The sequence below is a fragment of the Camelus dromedarius genome, chromosome 2 (assembly GCF_036321535.1).
Source record: "Camelus dromedarius isolate mCamDro1 chromosome 2, mCamDro1.pat, whole genome shotgun sequence".
NCBI lineage: Eukaryota > Metazoa > Chordata > Mammalia > Artiodactyla > Camelidae > Camelus > Camelus dromedarius.
The window spans coordinates 117,769,374-117,785,967 of NC_087437.1; the positions used below are offsets into that span (position 1 = coordinate 117,769,374).

The 16,594-nt window shown below is 50.4% G+C and overlaps 1 protein-coding gene across 1 annotated transcript in view; it reads right to left on the bottom strand.

Annotated features, from left to right (window-relative positions):
* Window positions 1-16,594, bottom strand: part of DSCAM (DS cell adhesion molecule) — a 664,041-nt gene that overhangs the window by 116,424 nt on the left and 531,023 nt on the right. The window contains exons 13-16 of the mRNA XM_064477198.1: window positions 10,039-10,235; window positions 8,980-9,076; window positions 8,295-8,423; window positions 580-747 (exon numbers count right to left, since the gene is read on the bottom strand). Of these exons, the coding sequence (XP_064333268.1) occupies window positions 580-747; window positions 8,295-8,423; window positions 8,980-9,076; window positions 10,039-10,235 (591 nt within the window). The remainder of the gene's footprint in view (window positions 1-579; window positions 748-8,294; window positions 8,424-8,979; window positions 9,077-10,038; window positions 10,236-16,594) is intronic.

Genomic DNA, 16,594 nt, shown 5'->3' on the forward strand with positions numbered 1-16,594 from the left:
CGTGTGTGCTGAACAAGTTAGTGACATCGACATGCTCAGGGTAACTCCTGGTGGTAGGACTGTAAGCTGTTTTGTCTTCAAAATCTTCTAAGTTTTCGACACTGAATATGAAATACTTTGTAACATGAAAAAGAGCAATACAATTTATTCTAGGAATACTGACATTTCCAGTCAACAAAATAACCAGTGCTACCATCCCCAACTCCCCACACAGAGAATGTTCTTGCTGCTCCCTAGTTACGCGACACTCCCTCAGCAGGCTGCACAGGGACTCGGACAAGACATACGGTCATGGTTCTCCATGCATCCAGACCAGGCACCATGAGAACAGCACAGTTCTTAAATCTCACCAGACTGTTAGCCTCGTATGTCTTTCTTTTAAGTCTTAGCTATGAGAACCTTGGCCTAAGTCCTGTTTGACGAGCAGCGCCTTCCCAGTAGGAGGCAGAGCGCCGTCTATGTTTCTGATTGGGCATGGAGCTGTGGGGAGCAGCCATCAAAGGTGGGGTCCCGCACTGACCACCTGAGCCCCACGAGCCAGCTCCCGGCGCCTGGGCCCTGCCTGGCCGGCAGACCCACCTGCCTCGTCCGCAGTGATGGACAGCTCGTTGCTGGGCTCGCTCTTGCCGATCCGGTTCTTGGCGTACATGCGGATGCTGTAGGTGGAGGAAGGGTGGATATCAATGATGGTGGCCGAGTTCAGCTGAGGGGAAACATCTTTGGTTCTCTGAGCGGAATCCCAGGAGTCTTTTGGGTTTTGTTTTTCAAAAAAGAAGAGATAGAGACATGAGTTTTTTCCCTCTGCCTTTGAAAGTTCACAAGTAGGAATTTAAAAAAAGAAAGAAAGAAAGAAGGAAAGAAAAAAAGTTACAACTCAAAGCGAATTCTCAAAGCAATGCTCCCAGTGTTCAGGTGGGCTGGCCATCAGAGGGGGCAGGACACCACACACTCATTATCCATGCGGAGGGGGACAAGTGCTGGGGGCAGCTGAGTTCAGGGAGGGACATCTGAGGCAACACTACAGACCTCCTGGCAGAGATCTCAGAGGAGAATACAAGCAGGGGATCTCAGGCCAGGAAACTGAAAAACAGCCACTTCTGAGCACTCATTGTACAAGATAATAAAAGAAATTACCATTTGAACAGCCCTTCACCCAAAAGGAAAACAAAAAAAAAAAAAACAAAAAAAAACCAAAACCCTTGTTCTAAAAGGTATTTGAAAACCAGCGACACCTGGAGCAGGTCAGATCCCTTCTTCTCCAAAAGGAGAGCGTTGACAATGAAACACTTACAGAAACTCTAGTCTCAGTCTCCAGCATAAACACTGCTCATCAGATGAACTTCTCAGTTCTACTTTTTGAAATCATTTAGTCTCAAATCCTTTACTGATTATGTTTTGAAAGAAAGAGATGATGCCAGTGATCAAGACTATTAGAATAGGGTTCAAAACGCTGGAGGGTGGATTCCTCAGCCAGAGGTCAAGAGGAGGAGAGAGAAAGAATGTGCTATTTAGAAGGATTTTTATTTTTATTTTTTAGGAGGGAGGTAGTTTGGTTTGTTTATTTATTTTTAGAGGAGGTGCTGGGGACTGAACCCAGGACCTTGTGCATGCTAAGCACTTGAGCTATACCCTCCTCCCTGGAAGGATTTTAAAGAAACTGATTGGAAAAGTCTAGTTAATCCCCAAATGCAGTCTCCCAAGTGGTAAGGCATCAGAGGAAGAATACCAACGGGGCAGTGAGTGGTGACCCAGGAGGAGAGTGAGGCAGGCACTGAAAATGCTACGTCTGATCTCAGATGCTGACATGCAAACGGGCAGATCGTGGATCACAAAGTGTGCTTGAGAATATAACACTGGGAGTGAGAAACAATCACAGAGAGACCCTGACACTTGGCGCGGGGGTGGGGGTGAACCTGCAAATTGAAATACCAATATAACTAGCAAGAATAAGCCATAGACAAGATACAGAAGCTCCTCAGGAGGAGTGAGGCACAGAGAGGTGTGCCTGGAAATCCAAGAGCTAGCGGATGCGAGCGTGAATGGGGAGGCTTTGGGTGAAAGGAAGGGCCAGGGGAGGAACGATATGGCTGTGAGGGCTGATCGCCGGTCTCTCTGCTCAGTGGAGGAAGGCACTGGTGGTTTCTGGATGTGGAGAGTCCATGCAGCACCAAGGGGGGGATTCTAAGTCATGCTGGAAGACGGTTTCCAAGGGCTCCACCCACCGAGGCGCGGGCTGGGCGAAGGGAGCCTGCAGCAGGCGCTGAGCAAGAGTGGGGGCTTCTCCTTCTCGGGGCCGGAAGGGCCAAAGCGAAGGGACGGTGCTTCTGGGGTGTTGATGGGGCTGGAACCTCGGAGCAGGAGCCCGACAGAAGCTAGGCACACAGAACCCAGCCTCTTCAGGGCCCTTGTCTGAATCACTCTGAGTCTGCCCTCAGGGGAACCCAGCTAGAAGTCAGAGGGCAAGACAGCCTGAGTGGTGCGAGCCGTGGGAGGAGACGGTGGGTCTGTGGTGGAAGTCAAGGCGGTGGTCAGAGAAAAACCAGCAGCAAAGGGAACTCAGGCTTTGCAGGGGCATCTGCTTGCTGGCGCCATGCTGGGCACTTCACAAATGTGACTCCTGCAGCCCCCAAACCTGTGGGCACATGGCCAACACCTCCGAGCTTTCTGACAACTGCACTTTCAGAGCAACGCAATCAGAGTCTCCTTGGGGAATGGTACCCCCACATCCGTGCTTTGATGAAGCTCTCTCTCTATGTCGTTCTGATGCACAGCGAGATTTGGACAGATTGCTTTGTTCGATTGGATTCTTACAACATCCTGGTGAGGTGGGGATTTTTATTTTCATTGTGAAGGTCAAGAAACTCAGACCCTGTTACAGAGCTGATCAGAAGCGGGGCTGGGAGTTGACCTCACCTGTGTTCTCTGCATGCCTGGGGCCATCTTCCTGCAGCACGTGACTTCCCCACAGTCTTTGCAGGATGCCCACGGAGACCGGGTTTCAGCCTCCAGGCACCTGCTGAGAGGCTCACATCCTTAGAGGAAGACTGGTGCCGGCTTTTGACTTGGCCGATTGACGAGGAGGAGGCAAGAGAGGGAAATGTTGGCCAAGAGTTATGGTAAATACTCTGGGTTTGTAGGAACCAAGGGTAGGTGAACAGTCAGATTTGTCTCTTGGTTTAGAAAGAAGCTGTCAGAAGCATTTGTTGAAAAAGTAGGTAGGACTCCATGTCCCGCCCCAGAGAGACATAGAAGAGAACGGAGCAGTTCAGAACCGCATTCCTGCCTCTGAAATTCCAATGGTCCCCTGTGGGAAAGGACTGGGGAGCCTATAGGAGCAGTATGGTCACACTGGGTGCTCACTGGCGAGCCCAGCTTGGGGGTCAGACACCTCAAGTCAGACAGACGGCAGATCACCAGGGACAGATGGAATAGAGGGACGCTGATCTGAAGAAGGGCTGACATAGGCTAGAGTGGGTGCGGGGAACCCAGCGCTCCAGGGACAAAGCTACACAATAGGCAGAAAGAGAGGAGGCGGCTCCAAGATGGACAAGACTTACTGGCTGACAAACAGGAAGGAGGCATCAGGACGCAGGGAAAGCGCTTTGACTCTGTCTTCCCCTCGGAGAAGAGCCTTCAGGTGAAGTGGGGATGGGGTCCCGAGAGAGGAGAAGGGGCTTGTGTCAGGGTGCTGAGGTGACCTGAGAGGCCTGGCGGAGAAGGGAAGAGGCCCCCCAGAGGGGACGGGGGACATGGCAGGCTGCCCTCGGGGGGAAGGACGTGAACGCAGCAGACTGCAGGCTGATGGCCAGCAGTGCGCACGGGGCAGGATGCTGGCAGGGGCTGTCGTGGGGGTTCTTGGCGTCACCTGGAGGAGAAGCAGGGGTTGCTAGGATCCAAGTCTGGCAGCCGAGGCAGTCAGCGGGCTGTGGGCTGCACGAAGAAGGTCGAACATTCCAGATGAGGGGGCAATGGCTCCCTTGCACCTGTGCCTGGTCAGATGGCACGTGGGGTCTTGCCACTGGGCGTGATCAGAGAGAGATGGCCAGGAGACGTCATAGGAGATACGAGCAAAGAAACTTGGGATATTTTCTTTTTCTTGGTAAATAGAAAGCCAAGGAGTGTCATCTGTTTTCAGATCCTGGGAGGGATGTAATTTGACCACAGGGGTGGGAAGAGGGCTGCTGGATATAGGAAGGTCTCTTTTGGTGCAAGAAATGTAAGAACTTCTAACAGTCAAGGCTGGCTCAAGACAGACTTGTCCTTTCTTGGGGCTGATGAGTTTTTGCTGCCCGCCGGTTCAAACATAGACTGAACGATTGCTTGCAGGGACCCTCTTCATTAGGAATGTGACGTATGGTAATACATTGTATTCTTAACAATTGACAACAAAGTAGAAGGCGGCACCTTTGGGGGGATGATTTCATTGCCTAAAACACAGGTTGAGAGTCAATCAGTCAACAGACGTGTCTTACGAGTCTAGTATGTGTGCTGGTGCTGCAGGGGACGCAGGGACATGGCACAGGGTTCCTCAGACGTAGTAGCTGCCCTGAGCGGTCACTAGATCCTTCAGAAGGACAAGTACCCAGCAGTGGAGACAGATATTAAATAAACAGTCCCAAGCCCACCACATGTTCCAAGGCATACAGGGCATTATATGAGTAGAGAAGGGCCATGTCATAAAAAAAATGGGTGGTCGGGGAAGGCTTCCTGGAGGAGGTGACATTAAAGCTGTGACTTGAAGGATCAGTTCTCTATGGACTCTGCCTATGAACTGCACTCACTTAAATCATGGCTGGACTGTTTATACATTCAAAACTTATTGAGAGAGCAACGAACACATGCAAATGCTGACTAACACATTTCCTACAGCAGTGACCAGGATTCCTGCCGCCAGCATCGCCTCCCTGGACTTTCAGACTCAGAATGAAAGCGATGGAGGCCCTGGAGGGCCCTGGTGGAGACCACAGGCCGTGGAGCTGGGCCTGGCCTGGCCATGGGTTTTCCCCAGCGAGCCTCCTGGCACTCATTCTACCCCTCAGACGGCTGGGCCCCAGGGTTGCAAGAATGCAGGGGGCCCTGCGTATGGCTGAAGAGGAGTAGGAAGGATGGAAATACACCCCTTGATTCTGGCTGTGCCCAGCTTCACAGATGAGGAGCTTTCCTGATTTGGCTGCGTAGAGTCCAATCAGTTTACACATCTGAAAACACGGTTGGCAATAAGGATAATTCTCTGATTTGGACCGCGTGTCGACTGAATGCCACAAACACGACAGAGCGCTTCCTTCACGCAGGTGCTGCGCCAGGTGCTGGGGACGCTCAGCAGTAGAGGTCCTGTCTTTGGGAAACTCCTGGGAAAGCTGGGAGTTTCTGAGGACTCTGAACGGGGCAAATCATTTAAGAAACACAGACAGTTCTAGAGGCCTTTGCCATGTGAGCGTGCTGGAGTAAGACTAAGAGCCACGCCTGTTAGATGTGTGCCCTGGGCCAGACACGGGGTCAAGTGTGGTGGAAGCACACCCTCCTTAAGGAGAGCTCGCCAAATATCCACTGAGCGTGGACCCTGCGCTGGTCCCGCTCCAGGTGCCGGGGGGCGGGCTGGGCCCAGGGGCCCAAGAAGCTCCCAGTCTGTGCAGGGGACACGCTCCTCAACAGTCACAGCTTTGTGACACTGTTCCCCGGCGAGGTCACATTCTTTGGTACCAGGGGCTAGAACTTCAATGTGCATTTTTGATGGACCGAATCAGCCCAAGGCAACATCACAAAAATGTCAGTCTTCTCTGAAGTCAATGAACACATTTAATGTGGTCCCATTAACAAGAACAGAAAATGATTTTATGGAGCTAAACAGGTTGATCCTTCAGTTATGTGTGGAAAACTAAGGAAACATGGAGAAGGAAAAGCTGCGAGGGTGAAACTAGGCCTGTCAGATACGAAAACACAAAGCCTGCATGGTTAAAACACTGTGGTACTGGAGCACTGACAGACCAACGGACGGACTGGAACCGCAAACCCAGACACAGGCTGACACACAGGGGAAGTCAGTGCGCGACAAAGGCGGCGACGGAAGTCACCGAACAAAGGTGGTTTATAATAAGCAATGCTGGGGCAGCGGGGTCCCATCTGGGGAAGATGACACTAGATCTATCTCTCCCAGCATACACAAGAATAAATTCCAAACGGACTGGAAATCTAAATTGTGAAAAGAGAGAGAAAGAGAAACAACACAAAAGGCTGAATTACTTTATGGCCAGAGTGTACAGACTCCTTTTCTAACTTGACTCAAAACCCAGATATAGTAAAAGAAAATAGTGATAAATTTGAAAAAACAAACAAACAAAAACAAACAAAAACCCCAACAGCCCTGGCTTCAAACTTGGACCAGGGATGTGTCCCTGAGGAGGTGACGTGGGAAGTAGGGCTGAGGAACAGGTAGATGTGATCACAGTAACCATGTGGCCCAGGTAAGGGAGGCAGCCTTTGAGAGGCCCTTGTCACAGGGAGACACTGTGCTATCCCATTTCCCAGAGGAGGAAGGCGAAGGGAGGCAAGAGACAGGGCAGCTGCTGAGCCAGGACGGGCTGGACCCCAGCCCTCCTTGGGGAACCACCGTGTCGTCACTAGCACCTAGAAATGAGCGATGCCCTAAGACAGGGAGGCACCAAGTTGCTCCCCTGAGAGGTCCCTGGGCTCCAAGACCCAAAGTCCTCTGGTCAGCGCTGGGCCAGAGAGACTGGCGGGGCCTGCCCCACTCTGGGGACTCCAAGTTCACGCCGCATTTTCATCGCTACTATCAGTTTCCAGGTCGTTCTCTGCAGGAACGTGCCTGCCTCACCTAAGAACTGCTTCCTTTACTTCAAGACCCAGATCTCAGAACCTGTAGCTCTTTGTTTCCCTCCTGACCTTATTTCTTCAGGGCAAAGGCAGGGCCTCCTCTCTTCCCTTGGCCCTGGGCGAGCCCGCTGGTCCTGGTTCCTGGAAGAGCCTCATGGGGTCTGCCCTGAGCTTGCTCACCAGGCCCCGGGTCCCTCCCCTTCACCTGCACCACATGCCACGTTTCCAGGGACCCTGTGACCACAGCCACCGGGCCCCTCTCTGGGAGCTTCCTCAGGTTCTGTGTAAGCGTCACCTCCCTTCTGGGTCTCTGGTTGCGACTCAAGGGATGCAGCTGAGCCGTCCCGTTTGTCTTTTCTTACCCGTTTCCAATCCACTGCTTATTGCAAGTCTTGGGCACTGCTGCGAAACCTCTGTTCCTGGTTTGATAGCGGCTGATTTCACCGTCCTGTGCTGCGTTCCTTACCACCACCCGCTCTCCCCAGGGGCCGCCCTCGGCCCGTCTCGCACCGTTTGCCTTCTCTGCCCCTTGCAGGCTCTCACTGAAATATTTCCTCCCTCCCGACCCGCCTTCCCAGCCACCTTCTGCTTCATTTTTCACTCCAGCTTCACCTCAAAAGATACTATGTGAGTCCGGACAGTAGGACCTGAAGCTAAGTTCGCTTGGTACCCAGAAAGCGGACACTTGACTTCCATGGCCTCTGAGATGTTTGTTAACACTTCACGTGCTGACGGCGCTCGACTTCCTTGTCTCTTTTGTGTAAAAGTCCAGACTAGAAGCCACAGCGGCAGTGGTATCCTACCCTCGGCCTGCAGGGTCACAACGTTCAAGGTGGCCTTATCACTGTCACTTTAAGACGATAAATAGACAGGCCTGTCATAGGCCTGACAGCTGGGTCTGCTTCATTTATGGGGCTGGCCACTTGCCGGCCCTGAGGCGGTACACGAGGGCTCGAGGTGCCATTCGTGCCAAGGGCCAGTCCCTGGACGTCCGGGAGGGCCCTGCAGAGTCGGTGCCGGCCTTGCAAGACATGGCCCTCCTTTCTCGGCGCCAGAGCCACGGCACAGCTTGGCACTGAACAAAGCTGGCGCTCAGGGGTTCGGACCCAAAGGAAGCAAAGAGAAGCAGGGGAGGCAGAAAAAACAGTGACGGTGGCCAGGGCTGGTCACAGCAGCCCACGTGCCAATCAGAGGCAAGAATGCAAAAGTGGCCCACGGGGAACAAGACTGAGGTCCTGCTGGCTCGAAGAGAAAGGAGGCAGAGCTGAGCCGGCGGGGCCATCTCGGCACAGCGAAGGGAGCGTGGGTGTTCTTCGTGCAAGGAAGGAGGGGCGCTGGTCAAAGGAGCCCTCTGAGCTTCCTGGAGGCCAGGCTTATTCTTACAGGTAAAAACGCATTAAAAAGGAGACCAATAAAAGGGCTGTTTGAAGTGGAAATAAAGCCGGAGGAAATCAAGGACTTACCTGATTTATTTTTGCATTCGATGTCATAGCCTGTGATGGGGCTGTTTCCATCGAATCCCATGGTCCACCGGAGGGTAATTGTGCGGGCCTTCACGTCCTTGATCTCAATTTCGGGAGGGTCTGGGGGCTCTGTGCAGGCAACAGGAAACCTGGGTTAGCTCTGATGCGGCTCAGACATGAGACGCCGGTGGAAATGCGGAGTGCGAGTCCCCAGAGCTTTGTCAGCACTCGGCACTGGCAGATGGCTTTTGACCCTGAAGTAATTTTTTCCTAATCCCATTTTAAGACAGAAAAATTTCACTTTTCCAAATCTGCCAATTTTCACAGCATTTATAAAGCTGGACCAAACCTGGAGGGTTTAAATGCCACTCTTCTGACTTGGAATCTGTTAACCCAAAGATTATTTTGGCCCCAAATGTTAAACTCCCAACTTGGATCACCTAGTGTAAGGATCCCCAAAACTGAGCAAGGAAGGTGGCAAGAAAGCCCCGCGGTCCAGCCTGGCCCCTTCATGGGCTTTGCTCTGGGGCTGCACCTCGACACGGCCCCAAGGCGAGCGCAACACTGCGGCAGCGCCAACTCTGTGGCTTTCAGGCTTTCCTGAGGGCTTGGGAGGCGCCCGAGCCTGGGCACACACTTACTGCCCGAAAATAGCTGTCTGTCCCCTAGGCTGTGCCCTTCCTACCTTGCACTGTGAGCTGAATTATTCCACGGTCCTCCCCGTAAGAATTGATGGCGTGGCAGGAGAAGAAGCCAGAGTCTTCTCTTACCGTTGGCAAGATCTACATGTAAAGCAGAAAGAAATCCGTCTTATCCAGTAGAACGGGGTGACGGAACAACTCAACAGGCTTTGGGCTGTAAAAATCTTCTGTCTGCTTTCACCCTCCTCCCACCCATAATTGCACGCACGCACGCACACACACACACGGACGTACACGGACACACAGTTCTAAGAGCAAATGATTTCAGCATCACTGTAAATGTGCAGGTGGATGGGTTCAGTGTACATCATCCATGTCTGTTGCCAGCTCGTTAAATTAGGTGTGCAGTTTCTGCAGAGTCTCATGGTCAGGTTGATATATATTCCACGCATATTTTTTTTCTCATAGTGAATTTTTAAAGCATCCAAACCAACCCTTGTTAAAAAGCACAGATCTTTAAATACTGCAACTGAGGTCTGATCTCCCAGGACTCTGGGATTGGACCCTGGGAGCGAATCAATAGAAGCATTTCAAACACAAGGTTTTTTTCCCCATGTGTGTTACAGCACCATTTCTCCCCCACGTTAAAGGAGTCACTCAGCTAACTACCACTATAAGAGACTGCAATATTTTTGTCGAGTTTTTCTAAAGAAGCAAAATATTTTCCTTATCGTATTTTTTATCCCACAGCCCATCTAATTTTTCCTTCTACAGGAAGTTAAAGCAGGTGCCCAGCATAGGCTGTCATTCCTCCAGGATTAACTGTCATTAAAAGACGCTATTTCTCCCGTCTGTTCTGGTTACAGTTGGACTCCCTGCTACGTTTGTAATAATTTTACTCTTCATAACACATTCGATAAAGCACTAGTCTTGCAGGCCACTCAGAAATCCTGTTGGATGAAGGGGGAGAGAGAGTGCTTCTTAAATAAGTTTCGAAAGATGGTTCATTGATTGCCACCCGCACGTACCCACTGAGGTGGAAGGACAGGCTCGTTCTGCCCGCGAGTCTGCCTGTGACTCTGCCGTGTTTGCCATGCCTTTACCTGCAGGGTGGAGATCACCTCCTCCCCCACCTCCTTGGTGGACACAAGGTAACGGGCCATCTCGGGGTTGATGATTCGGTCCTCCTTCTCCCAGCGGACGATGATGGGCTTCTCGCCGTGGGCCGTGCAGCTCATTTCCTTCTTCTGACCCTGAGTGGCCAGCGTGGTGTTCGGATAGGACGTAATCATCGCGGGAACTGAAAGCCCAAAAGTGACACAGCTTACTCGGCGAAGCAGGCGTCTCCGTTTTCCCCACCGGAACACGCAGCTCAGTCACACTTCGGGGTGGGGTGGGGGGTGGTTCTTTGAAACAAAATGTAGTCAAGAAACTGCTGAGCAAGAATCATGATCAAAATAATTGGAAGGTGGCAGAAAAATGAAACTGGACTCCATGAGCCCTCAGCGGGGCTGCCGTGTGCTGTCCTGCTGGAGGGGTGCTGCTCTCTTCCAGTCCCCGAGGAGGGGACACGTGGGTCACAGGGCACAGCCCACGGTGGCTCCTGAACACACAGGAAAGCGATTTGATTTGCTCATTGGACTGGAAAGGGGGGCTTCCTTAAGAACTGCAAAGAGGCAAAGTCCTACTGTGTCCTACTGTGTAGCACAGGGAGCTATATTCAATAGCTTGCAACAGCCTATAATGGAAAAGAATATGAAAAAGAACTTACACATGTATGACTGAATCACTTTTGCTGTTCACCAGAAACTAACAGACATTGCAAACCAACCACACTGCAGTTAAAGAGAAGAACCCCGCTCCTCCTTCTGCGATCGCCCGCACTTCTGACTCTTCTAACTCCACTTCAAGCAGGGAAGGAACCTTGCTAGTCAACTGGGGTGGCGCCTGGCGGCCGCCAACCAATCCCTGAAGTGACTGCTGCGCGTCCCCACCTCCCACAGCTGGCCCAAGCTCTGGCAGTCACGTGGAGACCTCAGACCTACCGTCCTCCCAAAGCTTATGGCAGGCGGGGGATCTCATCCCAGTGCACTGAGGGAGCAGGAAGCTTTATTTGGAAAACTTCTCAGTTCTCTCTCTCCATCTCAAAATGCGTCTTTAGACTCCTGGGTGCTATGCTGGAGGCCACACCCCTATTCCACCAGCCACCAAGAAATGCTGGACAGCGTATAACAAATATCTTAAAAATACCTGCTAATCTTATACGGAAATGAGAGGAAATGCAGGAGCCAGAAACAGAAGTGGACGCTGAAAGGCCCAGGGTATCACGATGCTGGTGCTCTGACTACCTGAGAGGCCGGGCATTAAAGTGAAACCTGCAGACCAAGCTTCTCAAAGGGCTCTAACTTCAGAGCGAGCCTATCCCCCAAAATAAGTAAATAAGTAAAACCCACAACGGCAAAGGGAGAAGCAAACTGCCTCGGCTTGTGCTGTGAATGAAGGGAAAAATGTGTCCCCTGAGAATCTGTAGCTGGTCTGACTCCACATAGGTCTGGAGTCAAATTCATAGTAAAGGATTAATATGATGGTGAACCTAGTTTGGTAAAGGGCCTGAGGAACTCAGCGAAAGCAAACAAAAACACACTCTAGCGGGATGGGCCCTCCGTCCAGGCCCTTCGTGATTCTCCTAGATGAAGCTCTGCTAAACATGAGCTCACAAACCAAAACTCTAAAACACAGGAGAAAACAATCTACCCTCATTGAGAATCGAAGCCCCAAGGATTTTAGAATCACCAGATACAGACCCTAAATTATACATAAAAAGGCAAGATGCTCAAAAATGATGAGAAAGATTTGAAAAAGAACTAAAACAAATCTATAGCTCCTCCTGCTTTTTACCTCATTTTCCCAATCAACCTCATCTTTCCAAAGACCCTCCCTCATTTCCAAGGTCAAGCTCACACGTTGCTCTTTCTTGCCCACCTCAGAGCCCTCCAATGTCCTCTGGGCTCTTGACCATAGAAACATTGTCTTCTCCTGAGACTGGCACATCCTGGTCACATCTCCCCCTGGCAGGCCCGAATGGCTGGAGACACACCACAACCAGCCAGAGACCTACCAGTTGTGTAGCCGGGACACCCCTGGAAGAGCCTGCACCTTGCAATTTCTCCATAGTCAGCAGCATGCGGCAGAGAGAATAGCACGTGGGGCAGACAGACAGGGAGCCGAGGAAAAGCAGCATCGTGCATCCCACGTTTTAAAGAAAGCTGCCTCTGACCACTGTGGGCGTATCCGAGATGCAGCAGAGCCGAGCCTACCATCTCCGACCTTCCCCTGGCCCTTCTTTTCCTCTCGCTTGTTTAAGGAAAACTTTAATCTTATGAACAGCTTTGCTGAGGTCTGATTTACTTACTATGAAGTGCACCTGCTTTAAGTGTAAAGTCATGGGTTTGAGGACTGTCTTTGCCTCCCGGCGTGGCTGTGACCAACTACCATGAGCTGAGCAGCCCCCCACAGACCTGCATCTCCTCATGGTTCTGGAGGTTCTGGGGGTCAGTCCAGAACTGAGGTGACAGCAGAACCCCGCTTCCCTGAGGATGCTGGGAAGAACTATGCTCACCTCTTCCAGTGCCTGGGGCCTTGGCACTGTGTGGCTTGTGGCAGCACTGTTCCCATCTCTGCCCCATCCTCACCAGGAGCTCCTCCTCCAACGTTTCTTTGTGTTTTCATATGGGTTTCTTACAGGGCACCAGTCACTGGATTTGAGACCCATCTTAGTGCAGTGTGACTTCATTTAACTAAGTCCACCTGCCAACGCCCTCTTTCTACATAAAGTCATATTCTGAGATGGACATGGGTTTTGAGGGAGCACTGTTCAACCACAAGCAAGGATATTCACAGCATCCAACACACGCACACACCATTACAACCCAACACAAGAATACAGAGCTGCACAATCATCGCTACACCAAATTTCAGAGCATTTACACCCCCCCTAAAGACTCCTCTTGTCCATTTAGGATTACTTTCCTTCCCCACTCTGGGTCCTACACAACCATCTAGATTTGCCTTTTCTAGACATTTCCTATAAACAGGATCTTATGACAAATGTTGTGTGTGTGTCTAGCTTTCTGGATTTTTTCCCACTGTGCATGTTTTCAAGGTTCATCCAGATTATAGTGTATACCAGTACTTTTTTTGCCCTTTTTGTTGCTGAATACTATTTCACTGCATGGATAGACTACATTTTGCTTCATTTTTGTCATTAATATATTCCCTATGGTTGAGGTTTAGTGAAATGATGCCACTGTAAGGAAAATTCTTATTCTATGTTTGAAGGACACCTGTGCCTGGGGCAGTGGGCCACACCCGCCTGTTGCATGGAGCCCCACCTGGGAGCCCAGCCTGCCCAGTGCACTATGATGGCTGGGATCACTCTTCTGAACATGGTCATGGGGAGAGGCCAGGTCAATCTGTGAGGTTTTTCTGATACATCTCCTTCTTCTATTTTCTCCTGTGCCAACCTGCAATCAGGACCTGATAGCTGGAGCAGCAGCTACTATCTTGGATCAGGAGGTGACTCTGAAGATGGGAGCTGGGGTCTTTGATGACACTCTGAAGCTGTGATCCCAAACTTGGCCTGCCTCACTCCAGAAAAAGAAAGTTTACATGACACAGAATTAAACTATTATGTTTATCCATTATTACTTTGTATTTTTCTATAACAGGAGACTGGGAATCGTTCTGAGCTGACCTTAATCATAGGTCTAGACTCTTTGGGAAAATATAGCATATGTTCTACATTGGAAAACAATTTCTATTGCATGACTCTGCAGAGAAGGATGTAGTACACAATGCATATTGTTTCCAAAACAAGCCCCCGCTGAATGCTCAGTGTTGATGGGTTGGGTTGTCATCAGCCTGTACGACGCAGTAGTTGCCTGAATCTGAATCCTCAGGTGTGACATTGGCTCACTGTGTGGCCCTAGACAGTCACTTAACTACTCTGTGCCTCAGTTTCATTTTTTGTCAAACGGAAATGGAAGTAATTATTGAGAGGATAAAAGAAGCCAGCCTACAGCACACAGTCAGCATTACCTGAGCAACAACAAGCATCTCCATGTGTCTGATGGTGGGGGATTCCTCACGCCCCAGGGGAGGTGGGGTCTTCAGATGGGGGACGGAGTGGGCTTTGGGCTTTGATTTGGGGGCTGTGGTCTGCTCAGGCCTTTGGCCACATCTTCTTCACGAGACTTCTTTACTGAAGACATTTTCATTTTTGCACCAAATCCACAAACCAAGATTTTTTTTCTCATAATGCCAGAGGACTAGGTCATGATCATTAAGGACCCCAAGGCCACCAAAAGTGACCTAAATTGCAAAAGTGTCAATAAGCCTGTTGTAGGCCTAAGAAGAAGAAAACAGCTACTTCTCATGTCTCCTTTCAAAGCCAGGAAACATGAAACCCACGTACAATTTAGCTTTGGCACGTGGCCCCCTGGTGCCTCCTGTCAAGAGCCCGATTCCCGGAAGCCCTGGGGCTGAGCCCAGAAGGGAGACACTCTGGCTGCGAAGCTGTGTTCTAGAAATCAGTCCGCGCTAATGCCTCCCGGGCCGTGAGCGTCTAAAGGCCTCAGAGAGGATTTCTCACTGTGCGGTATTTGCTAAAAGACAAGAAATTTGTAAAATGGCAGAGTATGAAAAAAACACAGATTTCTTGTGAGGAGCTGGAAGTGTGACCCTTCCTAGTCCACGGCACTCTGTCACTCTCAGCCCGGACGCGTTGCTGCCCTACCCCGTGAGCCGCTACGCGCGGGAGCAAACGCACCGTGGAGGCCGGCGCTCATCCCGAGTGTGCAGACGTCCTGCTAGAAGAACACATGACTGGTCTCCAAGTAAACGCAGCAATGCTTTGAGCCTTGGTTGTTTTTGCTTTTTCCTTTTCTTACCAACGAAAAGCTTTATCGCACTCTACGTGGGAGAATAACCTTGACTAAATCATGGGCCCCTGGTTTATGTTTTGACTGACTTAACTCTGCTAAAAAAAAAAAAAAAAAAGCTTCTCTTTTACTCCTATTTCTCCTTTGGAAAAATGCCCCACTAAAATGGGTATTTTAGTTCTGGTGAATCATCAGAAATGGTCTGACAAACCCATGTTCTGTCCCACCCAAGTCTTTTCAGCTCTTTGAAGAAATGGTCAAAAGGATTTTTTTTAGAAAGTGACTGTTACCCTTGCTTTTTGCAGCACTCATGTTTGAAGGCATGACCTTCTCATCCGTCACAGCCACAGGTGCTGAGAGATGACAACATCAGCAGAGCAGTGCTTTCTGCCAGGGTCCCGGATGCAGAGTGAATGGCTGTGGGGGTGTAATGGGAACGGGCACCAAGGGGAGGCCGGGGAGGGAAGGAAATCCAGACCAAGAGGGCTTTGCTCACAGACTGCGTGCCACATGTTTTTCCTGGAAAACTGCCCATTTTGGAGAGTGCTGTTTTACTTTGGTACATTTCAGTTCATAAATTTCCTTCATAAACCAGGTATCGCCTAACAGCACCTTAATGTTCAGCAAATCTGCGTTCTTGCAGTATAGAGGCTCCTCCGACCTACCTGCTTGCAGCGTAAAGACGCAGTGGCACAGGGGAGCCGCGCCACCCACCAGGGAAAGCCGGTTCCGCACGCGGAGTTCAACTCTGCAGCCCAGTAACGCCATCTATTTTGAAACTGGCAATGGTGGGAGGAGTTACAGCACTGGAACTGGCCAGTGCGAGAAATTAGGGCTTTCTTTCCTCCCTCCACCCCCATCAGCTAGTTGTTTAACATTTCCCAGAATTTCCCAGAACATTATGTAGGAGGGTATGTCGCTACAAAAATGATTTTAACAGATGTTTCCATCAAGCCAGAGGCACTGAGAAGGTGGTGAGTTTACCTAAGAGCCATAACCAACCTTATTCATAACCATACATCCTGCAAATAGGAACAGCACATCACTGTACATTTCGACAGGAAATTCAGCAATAAATTGATGCACATATTAATTTTTCAACATATGGATATAGAGAAAATAAAACATATATTAATAAATCACTGATATTATGGATAATTTCTAAACTTTACTCTCCTGTTTTAATGCCTCTACCAATGATACAAAACTGAGCCTAATACAGTTTTGTTTCTTTTCTCCCTCCCTAGCTCTGCTTAAAAGACCACTTGAAAAGAAACAACAGGAAATACTAAATGTCCTGGATAAACTGGGAACTACGCCTGTCCAGATCATCTGTTTAATCCCTTTATCCTGCAGAAAAAGAGAAAACCAGAGAAGAGGAAGGAGGGTCACAGGCCCAGATACCAGAGTCAAGCAGGGTCGGACTTTAATGGGCCCTGTCTGAAAACCGTCCTTGCCGTCACCAGTGGTGACCGCCAGCCTCCCCGAGCGCCCCGGACTTCCCATGCTTGAGCAGGCAAGACCTGCATCCTGCGAAGCCCCTCAGTCCTTCCACGTGGTCAGAACAGAGGTGGCAGAGGCGGGTGTGAGGCCAAGAACAAGGCCGCAAGGTTGCCCCAACACCCAAGATGGAAACTAGAGGCAGGGACACTCGGGTTTCTATTGGGAGGGCCAGGAAGGGAGGTGCTCTGAGACATGGGCACATTTTACAAGCTACTTC